The 13,109-nt window shown below is 42.2% G+C and overlaps 1 protein-coding gene across 2 annotated transcripts in view; it reads right to left on the reverse strand.

Annotated features, from left to right (window-relative positions):
* Positions 1–13,109, reverse strand: part of IGF1R (insulin like growth factor 1 receptor) — a 180,797-nt gene that overhangs the window by 148,009 nt on the left and 19,679 nt on the right. For both annotated transcript variants that reach the window (XM_035554764.1, XM_035554765.2), the window contains exon 2: positions 4,258–4,803. In XM_035554764.1, coding sequence (XP_035410657.1) covers positions 4,258–4,803 — 546 coding nt within the window. The remainder of the gene's footprint in view (positions 1–4,257; positions 4,804–13,109) is intronic.

The following is a 13,109-nucleotide window of genomic DNA, read 5'->3' on the forward strand; positions in this document are numbered from 1 at the left end:
GCAGATTCCCAGATGGCGTACACTGGTAAGTACCGCACAAGTCAATGAAGCTATGTCAAACGATACCACTCGACTGCATTATCTGGTGAGCTCCGTGTAAACAAACAGGAGCAGATTCCGAATATTTGTGAGAATACATCATGTTAGTGTCTCCATATGTTTAAACATTTTAGTAGAAGGTACATATGGACCACTCTTCCCACTCACTGTCATTCTCTCCCTCCTGTTCCCGGTTCCCCACATACCCGGCAGCTTTTCAGGCCACCGTCAAACCAATTCAGAAAGGAATAAGGATACATTTTCATTGAAAACATTTTGTGCTCAGTTGCCATCTGCTTCTTTATCAGCCTCCAAATCCTCACATGCCTTTTCTGTGGTCTTTGGTTTCACACATTTGGAAGCCTCGCGTTTTTTGCCATTGTGTTTTGAAGCACAGCCTACGTGAGCTATTGTTTTCCATGTCAAATTCACCTCTTAAAACATGCGCTTATGCTTATGGCCCTAATTCTCTTGACAATGTCGATTTAAACGTGTTTTTTTTTTCTTTATGCCAGTGCCAAATTAATTCTAAAGATCCCTCATGTGCTTCAGATACTCACTTTCATTGTTTTTATGGAAAACGTGCTTATTCTGTCCCCAGAAGCTTCAGCCGAAGCCGTTACGCCTTCGCGGCGGGGGGGTAGCAGTCCGTCCTCCCCCGCCTCGCCAGAGCCCTCATCCTTCTTTTAGCAGGGTAGCAAAGGATGATTTTCAGCTAATACTTGATGGAGAGTTTCTCCAAGTTAATTGGGGGGTGGATGTAAAGTGGATGAATAATTAAGATGCAGTGCAAAAACGAAAAAAAACCACACACATACTCCATAGATCATATATATGAATCGCTGCTAGCTTTGCGATTACTCTCCCACAGACAGTTTGCCAACTTGATTTCTCATCGCCTCTGCAAGTGCAAAAAGCTCCTTAGGAGGTGTTAGCTGGACTCATTCAGAAAACTGAACACAAAGATTACGGTAGACAAGGGATCCTAAACTTCCAGGCAAGCTTTCACGACTGTGATTTACATTTGGTTTACGCAAAGACCTCGCGACCAAAGCAGCAAACCTCCAAATTTAGTCATCAACGAAAGAATATGGAAAACAATGGAAGTCTGCTTTGCAGTAGGTCAATGGACAGGCAAAGCAAGCGTGTCACCAATGACTGCTCTTTCAAGGGGCACAGCGGGAACAGTTTTTCTGGTTCTCACATCAATCGCTGAGTAAGATGCAGGCAGCTTCCATAAGTGGTTCCAGCAGTCACAACTGCCAGAAGGGAAAAAGAAAAAAAATGATAGGCTATCATCTTATTTGTGTGTCTGAACACTAAGTTTTTACCTTTTCCATCTCTACCTGTGCCCCAAAGCCCAACCGTTCATGGAAACAACTTCAGTAATCTCCTTTTATCTTGAAAGAGGTTTTTATGTGGACCTGCAACCAAACTGAATGAAGCACAGCTGACATTTGATATGCCAGAAGAGAAGTAGGTGCAAGTCAGAGAGATGATAGCATGCCAAACCCAACAGAGCATGCCACGGCTCCAAAGCGAGCGAACTAGTAAGGCTGCTGCCTTGGGGCACTCAAAGGTAAAGGAATGTATACTATACAGAAACCAGGGCAACAAAACTGGCGGAGACACTGCCGACACTTTATGCTGAACCTTTACAAAAAATTTTTAAAGTTACAGCTTCTTTGTTGCTTGTTCAACTATAGAAACGTCAATGGATTATTCTAAGTCAAACGCAGCATAGCCTTCCCTCTCTCCTCCCCTCCACCCTCAACATTGTTCCTGCACGAGTTATATTGAAGGAAGCACAGGGTTTTTCCTTTGTTTGTGAGCAAGAAAGAGACGGAAAAAAAACAACTTCCATTCAATGGCAAAACTAAACAGAAGCCAGGCTACTTGAAAGTACTAAGTGTTCCCACACAACGTTTTACCCACCAACTTGAGATCTTTCAGCGTAAAACCTACACAAGGACAAAAGAGATTTAATATACACTCCTCCACAGATCCAGAACAAAGAAAAATAAAAAGGCATAAATGAACCCTGAGTGACAGACAGCATTTTCAGTTCAGCATTACTGTGACGCACAAGGAGAATGTCAGGGTTAAATTAGATACTACACTAGAAAAATATTCCCTGGAAAATAACATAGGTCTCATGCCTTTACTGGTAGGAAAACGCAGATTAAAAACACCCAGTCACTTAAAGTCCTTGCTTCTATTCTTTTTCATGTCCTTGTGTAGTTTTGTACAGTGTATCCTCTCCAGGCCAGGAGTTCATTGCCAATGCGTTCAAGCAATCTAGCCCAACAGACAAAAAGCTTCCTTTTCAACCACTGGACATTTACACCTCCCTCGTTTTTCTTCAGAAAGGGAACACTTTGGCGTTGTGTCTTTTTTTGTTGTTTGTTTTTCTTCAAGACAAATGGCTGGCAAATTTAAAGCCTTCCTCCTATAGTCAGTGGCTTATCAGGACTAGCAGATTAAATAGGCCCAACCTTCTCGCTCTTTATTTAATAGAACTTGGAAACTCTTGTTATGCTATGCAACCTAAGATACTCTAAACCCACATTGTTTTCCACAGTGTAATACTCTTAACAAGCCTTTTAAGGCTCTTTTTCAATACTTGCTTTCTTCTTCATGATCTCCCACAAAAGGAAGATGAAAGCATATAGGAAAAGAAAAACATTACTTACATCTCTGCTTTAAAAGCGCTGCCATCACAGTATAACTATGACCTCATCTTATCTAAACACATCTCTTCTCATGTGCATTTGGGATCCAAATTATGTTAACATCCCCCTAAAAGTCAACAGGCTTTTCTCGCACATTACTTTTGTCTACTCCAAACAACCAGAGCACACAGTAGAAAGCGAGTTGCTGTATCCCATTAAAAACACTAGTTATACCCATTCAAATCACTAAAGGCAACGAGGTTGGCACAGGAATCACCTCGGTCACCCTCTGCAGACAACCGAGCTGCACTCTTAATGAGGACATAAATTCGGCTTGCTGAAGCCTAATGACTCGCGGCAACACAAAGTAAGAAAGCAGAGCAGCTCACTTCCCTCACCTCCGTCACGCAGTCTTCCAGTAAGAGGCTGAGGGGCTTTCTTCTCTTTGTTTAAACACTAACTTTATTTCCTGGAAGAATTATTGATAAAATCATAGCCCCACAAATGCCTTTTCACAGAGATGTTTTTGGCATGCGTTCACTGAAACTGCCCTACAAGGTGCTTTAATTTCACTTCTAATTGAACTTGAGGGCTTCACAAGCACCTGATGACCTACTTAAGACATAAACACACAATCAGCTCTCCCAAATGACAGTAACCTGAACAGCCCTGTTTCTGTTTTCTCTCACACAGGGGTGTTTCCTACCATCCAGTCAAGACTGCCCATGGAATTTAGGAACTGTTCCTCTCAGTGACGACCGCTTGTAATTAAGCCCCACTGATACTGCAGGGCTCAGCTTTCATAAAGTTACAGGATGAACTCAAAAAGCCTGCCATGCAATCATGTTATCTGAGTAAACTATGTATTTGTTTACTCTATTTTTAAAAAGTGAGAAGAGATCAGGTTTTGCTTTTGCTAATGATTGCTATCAGAAAAACACGAACTCTGTCATACCAGATAAGAACAAAACAGGCAAGGATAACTTCACCGAGAGTCAGGATACCCACTGACTCTTTAACACTACGCACTGTACTGGAACAAAAATGCTTTCAGTAAAAAAAGATTCTTAGGTACAGAATTTGTCATCACAGAAACTTCTGAAGGTGCATGCCAAGGGAGGCAAAGAACAAAGTCAAAGTGAGTTCAGTAAACAGCTTCAGTGCAGCAGTGACCGGGGCACACGTAACATCACTTCATAAGGGAGGAGGACATGGAGCTCGAAAGCCACCTCTTGCCAAAGTCCTCAACAGAGCTGTGTTATAATGGCATTAATTCTATACTTAAACACCTGGAAACTTTTTCATGCGGAAGTAATCCAGAAAGTTTGGGGGCTTTACTTTCTTTTGGGTTGTTGTTTTTTCAATCAAGTGAGATGATCCTCTTCTAGCTGGGGAGGAATTTATCTGTCTAGTTACTGGATAACTCGTCATGTGGACTACATACCAGAAGAAAAGTTTAAGTTACTAATGAGCTTAAAATAAAACCACAAAATTAAACCTCTGCTCCACAACGAGGTAACAGAAACACAAGCTATTCAATTCTTACTTTTCTGGCAGTGGTTGGTGGTCCAGCAGCGGTAGTTGTACTCATTGTTAATAGAGGTCTTCTCGCACAATGGCTTCTCTTCCATTGTTCCTGGACACAAGTCCCCACATTCCTTTGGAGGTTTATTCCCAACAATGTAGTTATTGGACACCGCATCTAGGATGAGAGACCAGTCCACCGTGGAGAGGTAACACAGGTCAGAGTTCTTCTCAATCCGTATGGCCCCGCGGGTTATGTTCCTCAAATTGTGAAGCCCAATCTCTTTAAGATTTGTCATTTCAAAGATAACCAAGGCATAGTTGTAGAAAAGGTTCCTCCCACGTATAACTGTGAGGTTGGGGAAGAGATCGCTGAGGCTTTCCAAGCCTGCCACACGGAACAGCAGCAAATAGTCAGTTATGACAGTGAGCTTTGGGAAGCGGAAGTTGCGGTAATCCTCTGCTTTAGAGATGAGCAGAATTTGAAGGAAACCCTCAATTACCGTACAGTTCTCCAGACGTTTCAGCTCATGGATATCATTGCGAATGTCAACATTTGGCCCACAAACTGAAAGTGTACAAGAAAACAGGAAAGTCAGTAAACAAAACATTTTTAAGCTTTTCAGAACTGTAATGCACATTCACTCTTCTGACAGCCATAATTTTACTTTTTTTCCAACTTTATTCGGCCACCCTGTTAAAATAGGAAACAAGTAACTGGTTTACAAACACACTGCATACCTAATTCATTTAACCCATCACTATTAACGCTACCAGCAGCACAGGGCTGCAAGCCACGTCCTTCAGCAGACAGAGGAACGTTGTGTGATTACTGCTGTTGATAAGAGAGCTGCATTAGCTTGAGGGACATAAACTCTGTTCATCTGCACACCCTGCCTCAAATTACATCATGACACACGTGCGAGCAAGCATGGGGTTCAGCCACATGATTCCCAAGAAGTTAATCAGCATAGACAATAATCCACTGGTTGTTACATTACTAATTTACATCCCCTCTACACCACCTTGGTACGTGGACATAAAGGTGAATGCTATCCAAAAGATTACAACTTATGATTTTTCAAATCACTCTTTCTTCCCGGGCCCACAAGGCGAGCCAGCCCTATTCTCGAGGACTTCACTTGCGATGGATCGATCAGCAATCCCACAAAGCCCACAGAAAGCTCCTTGACACCTCCTGCACCACAACTGGGAGGAAAAGAAAGTGCTCGGACCTGTAACTAATGCATGGAATTCCGCTTTGCGTGTTCCAGCGAACCAAGTTGCACTGATTTTGGCACCAAGGCACAGAAAAAGTTTCTCAAGTTCTAAGAAACACAGGATAAATTTATTTACAAGAACACACAGCATCACAGTGAGGAATTTCCCTTGGAAACAACAGGCTGAACTCAATGCACTCGAGAAAACAATGGGCCAAAAGGACTGGTCCCTAATAAATCTGTTTATTAGGTCTTTCCATATTAGACAAGTACCACAATAATAATTTTAAAGGGGCTAGAAGAAAAGTACTAATAATACAATAATTAGACACAAAACACACTTTGATGTAAAACAAAGAACTATGGTGTGGAGAGAGCTGTTGTTCTTGGACTCCCTCAGACTTGGTCTTCCGTGGAAAACAAGGAATAAAGACTCCCCAGAGTAGATAATAAAGTTGCTTGTAAGCAAACAAAGTAAAATACCAATTTATTTGAGAAACCCAAAACTTAAATAAACTCCAAGCAATTAAATTTTGTGGAAAGGTTCTCTTCTTACACATGCTAGGCTTAATTATTTTAACAACATTTTTTTCCTCAGACAAGAAATAGGTCCAAACATAAACTCTGGAGCCAAAAATATTAATTCTAACCCTGACAAATTCTCTAGAGATTCAGAAACCACTCTGACAATCAAAAGCAGTCCTTCTGTCCCACAATTCTTATCTAAAGCTAATAACTTAAGCTAACAGAGGATCCAGGATGTGAACATGGTAAAACCATAGCAACTCTAACATCCAACAAGGACTTAATAATATCCGACAAGGACTTAAAAGACAGGTAGGACACCAAATGATTACCGGCAGATAATACACATTATGGACAAAATAAGAACCATGCTTCCGTGCTAGCGGGACAATGAAAAAAAAAAAAAAACAACAAAACTAACCACAATAGGACAGGATCTTTGCTGAGAAACAGATGTTTTCTAGGCAACTATTACCTAGTCTTCCTTCTATTATATATTTTAATGGGAACTGCTGCACTAGAAGTAGCTACAACCAAGAACATTCATTGCCTAAACCTTAAAAACAAACAAGAAAATCCTAATGTACCAAGCAAAACACTTGGCCTTCAGAAGCAGTGAGATAAGAAGTTCCCATTTTAGCATACAGTGACTACACGATTGCATACTACTGCCTGGAGTAGATGTGTCAAAGCTTTAACTTCAAGAAAATGATACCAAAACAAAAAAGGCAAATGGGTTGGCCCGACCCAGCTTTAAAAGCCAGACGGGAGAGGGGAATGTGAAAGATACCCAAGATAGTAGATCTGATAACAGATGCACTGGTCACGTGAGGCAACAACATGGGCTTCCCATCTCCCAGATCTGTAGTGAAGGCAACTGTGACCTGGATGAAATTGCTTTTGCAAGCTGGGATCCAAGCCTTGCTTTCAACTTCTGAAACGTTCTTCAGGAAGAACCATCCTCCCACCCATCCTCAAGAGACCGTGCCCTCTGCCCGAAGCACAGCTCAACAATAATATCAGCACGTTTACGTTTGGACATCAGACTTCTCCTTCCTTTGAGGAAAAACAAAAAGATACAATACAGCGTTTCTCAAATAAAACTGTTTTGGTTTCTGACTCTACCTGTTGGCAGGACAAGGTGAACAGAACGGTTCCTGTTATGGCAAAGCAGAAGTAGCAAAATTTATTTTACTGCCATAAAATTTTAGAAAGCTTAGCTGCTCCAAGCCCTTTATTTTGTTAAAGAAATAAAATTTGCACTTGCGCTGACATTTTGCAGGCAAGGTTCCAGAGTGATGGGTTTAAAAACAGCTGAGTTACAATACCCTAAAGAACAATTTGTAAGAGAAGTGGCAGCAACCGTTAACTAAAGCATTATATATCTGTCCATGCATCTATTCCGAGGCTGGGCTTTCTAAGTCATATAGGTTTTAGCTTTATGTTTGTTTCAGCTTGAAAGTTACTTAATTTTAGATATTTTATGCTTTTATAAATCAATGAGATTCCTAGAACTTTATGGAAAAAGTATGCACTCACTTGCCTCAATTATGAAACATCATCCCCTTAATACAAAAAGGATGAAGTCCAGTGGGCTCGAATGTTAGCAATGGCTTACAGATGAGCATGCTGCTGACATTTGTGATTTAAGAACTTATTAGTATATCTAGCAAATTGTGTTTTGCAGAAGTTGATGCATATAATGAGAACTGCAGAGACCTAAAAGTGAAGTAGGACAAGCACCTTGGCCCATACTGACATTCGGAAAAAAACAGTTCCAACTAAAGCAGTGTTGTGTTTTTTTTGTTTGTCTGTTTGTTTTTTAATTCTTTCAAAGTTTACGCTGTTTACAGAAGTTAATTATACCACAATGCATCATCTTTTTCTCACGTTTTTCTCCCTGCCCTGAAAGGGATTATATGAAAAACAAATTAATCAGAGCTCAAAGTCTACTACAATTTCCATTTGGCAGTGCTGTGTTTTCTTTGGATCCCATTTTAGAGAAAGAGTATGCAGACTTACAATATAAACTGACCTGTCAGACTGAAAAGCACCTAAAATGCTCTTTAGAGTATTTATTTTCCATCTAAGAGTTTTCAATATTCCTGCTTATATTGTTTTTTTAAATATGACCAGTGTAACTCGTCTTTGCTTTGTGTTCTGTTCCCAACTGGAAATTCACTATTATGTATTTATTTTGCTCACTAACAGAAAAATAAAAATGCAGTATCTGTTTTTACCCTGCCATGAGTCTCAGGTATCAGGACCAGGACAGTATCAGCACCAGGACAATGACCACATCAGGTTCATGCTGTTTTCATTCAGCTGTTTGCAGACTTCCCAGCCTTTCCTTGAACTACCTACCTTGTCTCAGATTTATTTTAAACCAAACCTAATTGTAAGTGGGAGATTACTTCCTTAAAGAAATACTTATGTATTTGTTTAAAAGATAACCTCCAAAATACAATAGAACAATGAAGAGAAGCAATACATCCTTTACCAGACAAACACAAACACCTATCTGGTAGTAAGGCTTTAGCCCAGAAGTACCCACCTTCACCTACCACCAAACTTGGGTTCCTTTTTTCTGAGAGCATCCCAGCGACATACTGCATGGGAACTTCCAAAGGTAGCACAAAAACCTGCTTCAAGCCACAGTCCTTCTGAGGACCTACAGCCCGTTCCTAGTCACAGGACAAATCTACACCTGATCATGAAACCAAAGGGGGCCAATAAACTACAAAGAGCTCAACCTAGCAGTTTCTTTTCAACCTCTGCTATGACTTGCTAATGTTCATTTTGATCAGACATACATTTTGACCTGGACATCAACCTCGTCACCTTGAGGAACACGTGCTATTTAATCCTCACCCACCACCAAAGAACCATGTGCTCCATGGCTTTGCTCTTCTTACACCTCCGCTCGTTATTTCACATCAACCACTCCCGGAAGCGCTCGCCTGCTGCCCCGCAGCGGTTTGGAGGAACCACTTTTTTTTTTTTTTTTTTTTTTGCAAAACAGCACGCTGCAAAAGACAAATCAACACAAAGCCTGCTGCAACTCCCACTTGCTACATCTTCTGTCACAGCCCTACGTATATTCACAACAACTAATTTGTTACTGACATGGAGGTGTCAGAGGCAGGATCCCCAGCTCACACGCATTCACTCTAAGGGTTCGTTTCCCACAAGAAACCTGCAAACATTTCATCACGGTGTAGTTCTTTGAACCAAAGACAAGCTCTTGCTTCCAGATTTGATATTGCTCCAAATTAATCCATTTAAGAGTTCTAAATAACCAAAAATTTAAAGTGTTTTCTTCTTGAAAAAGAAAAAAAACAAAACCCACTTTTCTTCACATTTTAGGCCTTGCCTGGTGCCTTCTGGTTTTTTGGGCATTGCTGGTAGCCTGCACTACACTGAATGGCCTCAGCAGCCTCCAAACCAGGCAAAAGCCCAACAAACAACCGTCCCCACACAGCTCACCACCAGACCAGGGCCGGCCGAGGCAGCACAACCCCACGGCGAGCCGATGGGCCCTGCAGCCTGGGCCTGCTCCAGCTGGGTCAGGCCCTCACAGCACTCACCTGCGAGGCCACACTTGCTTCTGACAGGAGAACCAGGACAGGGGGCCTGCCCTTAACATCTGCCTTCTGACCCTGAGCCGAGCTCCTGCTCACCTTTCTCCTGTTGCGTGTGCCCGTGGTGTGCTACCAAAGCAAGCTGTGAACTCCCGTTGTTTTGCCTCTTTGTGAAAATGGCCTCCTTTGTTTCAGAGTGGGGGTGCAAAGCTTTACTTTAAGTAAGGAGCCTGGATACCTTCAGCTTTTCCATTAAATATGAAAACAAGAAAAACAACGACATATCCCATTATGCTGATCGCTGAAAGAAAGCACTGGAGACATGGAAGTTGTTCCAATTTCCTATTTTCTTCCTGCCCGAGGGGTGTTAACACCCATCCTGAGGGTATCCGCAATCCACAAGGTTCAAAAGTGGGTTTTGTTTATTTGTTTTGATTATTTTATGGATCTGTTTACTTTGTTATTTATTTATTTTAAATGGAGGGCACTTAGTTGCTCAACTCCTCACTGCCCTGAAATTCTGCACAGCGCTAACAAGTACGGTACATGACCATCAGCGCTGGACGATTTCTTACACAAAGAGAGACCTACAGGGCCTAACAGAAAAAACAACCCCAGCTCGGTGATGTTTGGCAGGACAGCTCGCTCCCACCACAGCTACCAAAGGAAAGCCTCCCTCTGCCAGTAGCAGCTCCCCTGGAGCGCTGCAGCGAGGCCAGCTCTCCCGGCCAGCTCCTGCTCCTCCTCGGCCTGCTCCTGCTCGAGTTGTGGTGGCTGAAGGCAGCGACGCCGCTCTCCCCAACTCTCCTCAGAGGCTCGACCACGTCATCCTTCAGTAATGTCAGCGTAGAGCCGCGGGCCTCGCAGGGAGATCAACACCTCTTCCGAACAGTGTTGTTGTTTACTCCCTACAGAGCCACTTCCTTTTCATCCTGTTGTTTAAATCTGTGGCAGGTCTTCATAAAAAAAATATTTTAAAAAGTGTCCAAAGCAGCTACTGAATGTGGCTGCGGTCCAGCAGTGCTCATCCCAGATCCACAGCATACAGTGTCCTTTTCAAGGCACGCATCTCCCCCATTACAGTCTCTTTCATAACAACAAAGAAGGCGCTTATTGTACCGGATGGATTCAGATCTGCATAATGCATAATGGTCTGCATATTGACATGTTTACTATATATTGGATTAACTCAATAGAGGGGCTGTCTGGCACACCGCAAAAAAAAAAAAAAAACAGTGACAAAAAAGATCTTGCAGGCACTTGAGGGTTAAACAACTACTTCAGCTGGTGGCAGCATCCCGGCCTCCAGGTTACTTGAAAAACTGACTCGAATCAGGTTACAAAAAAGGTACTAAACATACAATAAAGCCCTTCAGCAGATTTAAAAGGAGCCTCTTTCCTAAAGAACTGTAATTGTTCAGAAGGGAAGCAAAAGGACACATCACTGGAAATGGAGAGTAAAGAGTCTGAAAACATTACGCCCATACAGATTACAAACAGGGAGAAGTAAAACTTGATCTTAACCCCTCTCTTTGTTCTTACTGCTCTCTATTATGCTTGCTTTAAGAAATCCATCAGAACTGTCATACAGCCCTAAAGAACAAAAACAAATGAACTGATTTGGCCATCTCTGAGCAGGCTAACACTGCAGCCCACAGTCTGGTCCTAAGCGGAGTTCAGCCCTGTAGTTTCACTCCAGGATTTGTAAGGCCAGGTAAGGCTGAGAAGGAGCTCATTGGCGACAACGATTTGCCTTCAAGCCTCTGAAAGGCTTCAGCACAGCTGTACTATATGCAGACACAGGAAAAAAAATTACTCCAGAAACGTAAGGACTCTTTAATTGCATACTACTACGCAAAGAAGAAATTAAACATGGAGCTCACAGAAATCAGTGGTTGGAGCGATTTCTTATGACACTTTATATTAACACAGGCTTCCACCACCCACTACGCTCTTGGTTTTTGCCTTCGTAGTGACACTATGAATGAAATATATATTTTAGTGTCTTTAATGTACTTACACAACCTCCCACAAAATTTCTGTACTCTCTAAGCTCACCTATCTTGTACGTGTCACATCAATCACTTGCTCTCTTCCCAGGAAAGCCAGCTGCTGTGTTACCTCTTGGGATGTCAGAACTGGTAACAGGGAAGGAACTAAACCTCTGCCCCATGATTTGAGCCATCTCCCAAGCCACTGAACTTCTGCACCTCTTCACTGAATTCGCTACATCAACCACTCAAGGTTTACCAAGCTTTTCTGATTTCCTCTCTGCACTGTGGAAAAAAGAAAGATAAAAGGCACTCCACATGCCATGAAACATCCACCAGTTTAGCTTTTGCTAAGCAAGTCCACAGCTGAAATTAAAATTCTGTGTTTCTAGCACCCGTGCAGCGCTGCCATCTTTGGCTTGCAAAACATGAAAGGGAATGCTCAAACCCAAACAAAAAACAACTGTTTCCATTTGAATGCAAGTCTTGAGAGTGTTCTTGTTTACACATCTAAGGCCCGGCTTTTTGTTCATTTAATTAAAAGTCAAGCTTTGGAGGACAAAGCTAGACCACAACAATCTTCTCAACTCTCAAGGGACTGGCGATTATACTGCAATGTAACCTGTCATTTCTGGGAAATATGGTCTGTGATCATTAGTTTACCCTGGGTCCCTCGTCACTCCCAATGCTATTTTACAGGAGTCCTCTCTCCTAGGTTTGGAAGGAAAAAGTGGTCTTGCAAGGGGCAAATCAAATTTAGTCTACGTAACCCAAGACAGACTGGATTCCCCTTCACCACACATGTTCTGGTCATCTCCCATAGTCTCTAGAAGAACACACATTCTATTTTAATTTTCTCTTTTACCACTCTACTAACTATATATTCCCAACCCAAGGGCCATTGTGTTACCGAGCTGACCAGAACAAAACACTGACAAAAACAACACACAGAAGGACTACAACCCACATCACAAACTCAGACTGGCTCTGCCTTTTTGCTCTTGCAATTTCAGCTGTCATTGGCTAAAGATATCTCTGGCATTGCTGCTTTCCATGAACTTCCTCCAACTTCCCCATAAGTGTATACAAAAAAAAAAATCAGAATAAATCACATTTCTGTCCCTCATCTCACTGACTTTCTCCCTGCCAACATTTTACTTTGAATGTCAACAGGAACAGCAGCTCCACAAAAACAGAGCCAACAGAATGAACTGAATCCCTATAATAATACTGATTGATGTCTTCTCTACACGGCTCACCAGAGCAAGTAGCTCTAGATTTAGCCTAGCTCACATGAAAGCATCTTCATGACAAAGTCATCCCCAAATTAATCCTCTCTCACCAAGACTGCACTGACCCAGCACATCCCTCAGGGGTTCCTCTGAAGCCACATCTGTTAGCTCCTGCGACTGCAATAGCAGACCGTAAGTGGCTCACTTGGCATGGATTTTTGTTTGTCCTCATGGGTTCACAGGGCAAAAAGGGAAGAAGGTATTGCAGGGCTAAAAACAATTAAGTGGCTGAGCTTGCACGGTAACACTTGAATCCCCGACGATC

This window comes from Cygnus atratus, chromosome 11 (genome assembly GCF_013377495.2).
Source record: "Cygnus atratus isolate AKBS03 ecotype Queensland, Australia chromosome 11, CAtr_DNAZoo_HiC_assembly, whole genome shotgun sequence".
Taxonomy (NCBI): Eukaryota; Metazoa; Chordata; class Aves; order Anseriformes; family Anatidae; genus Cygnus; species Cygnus atratus.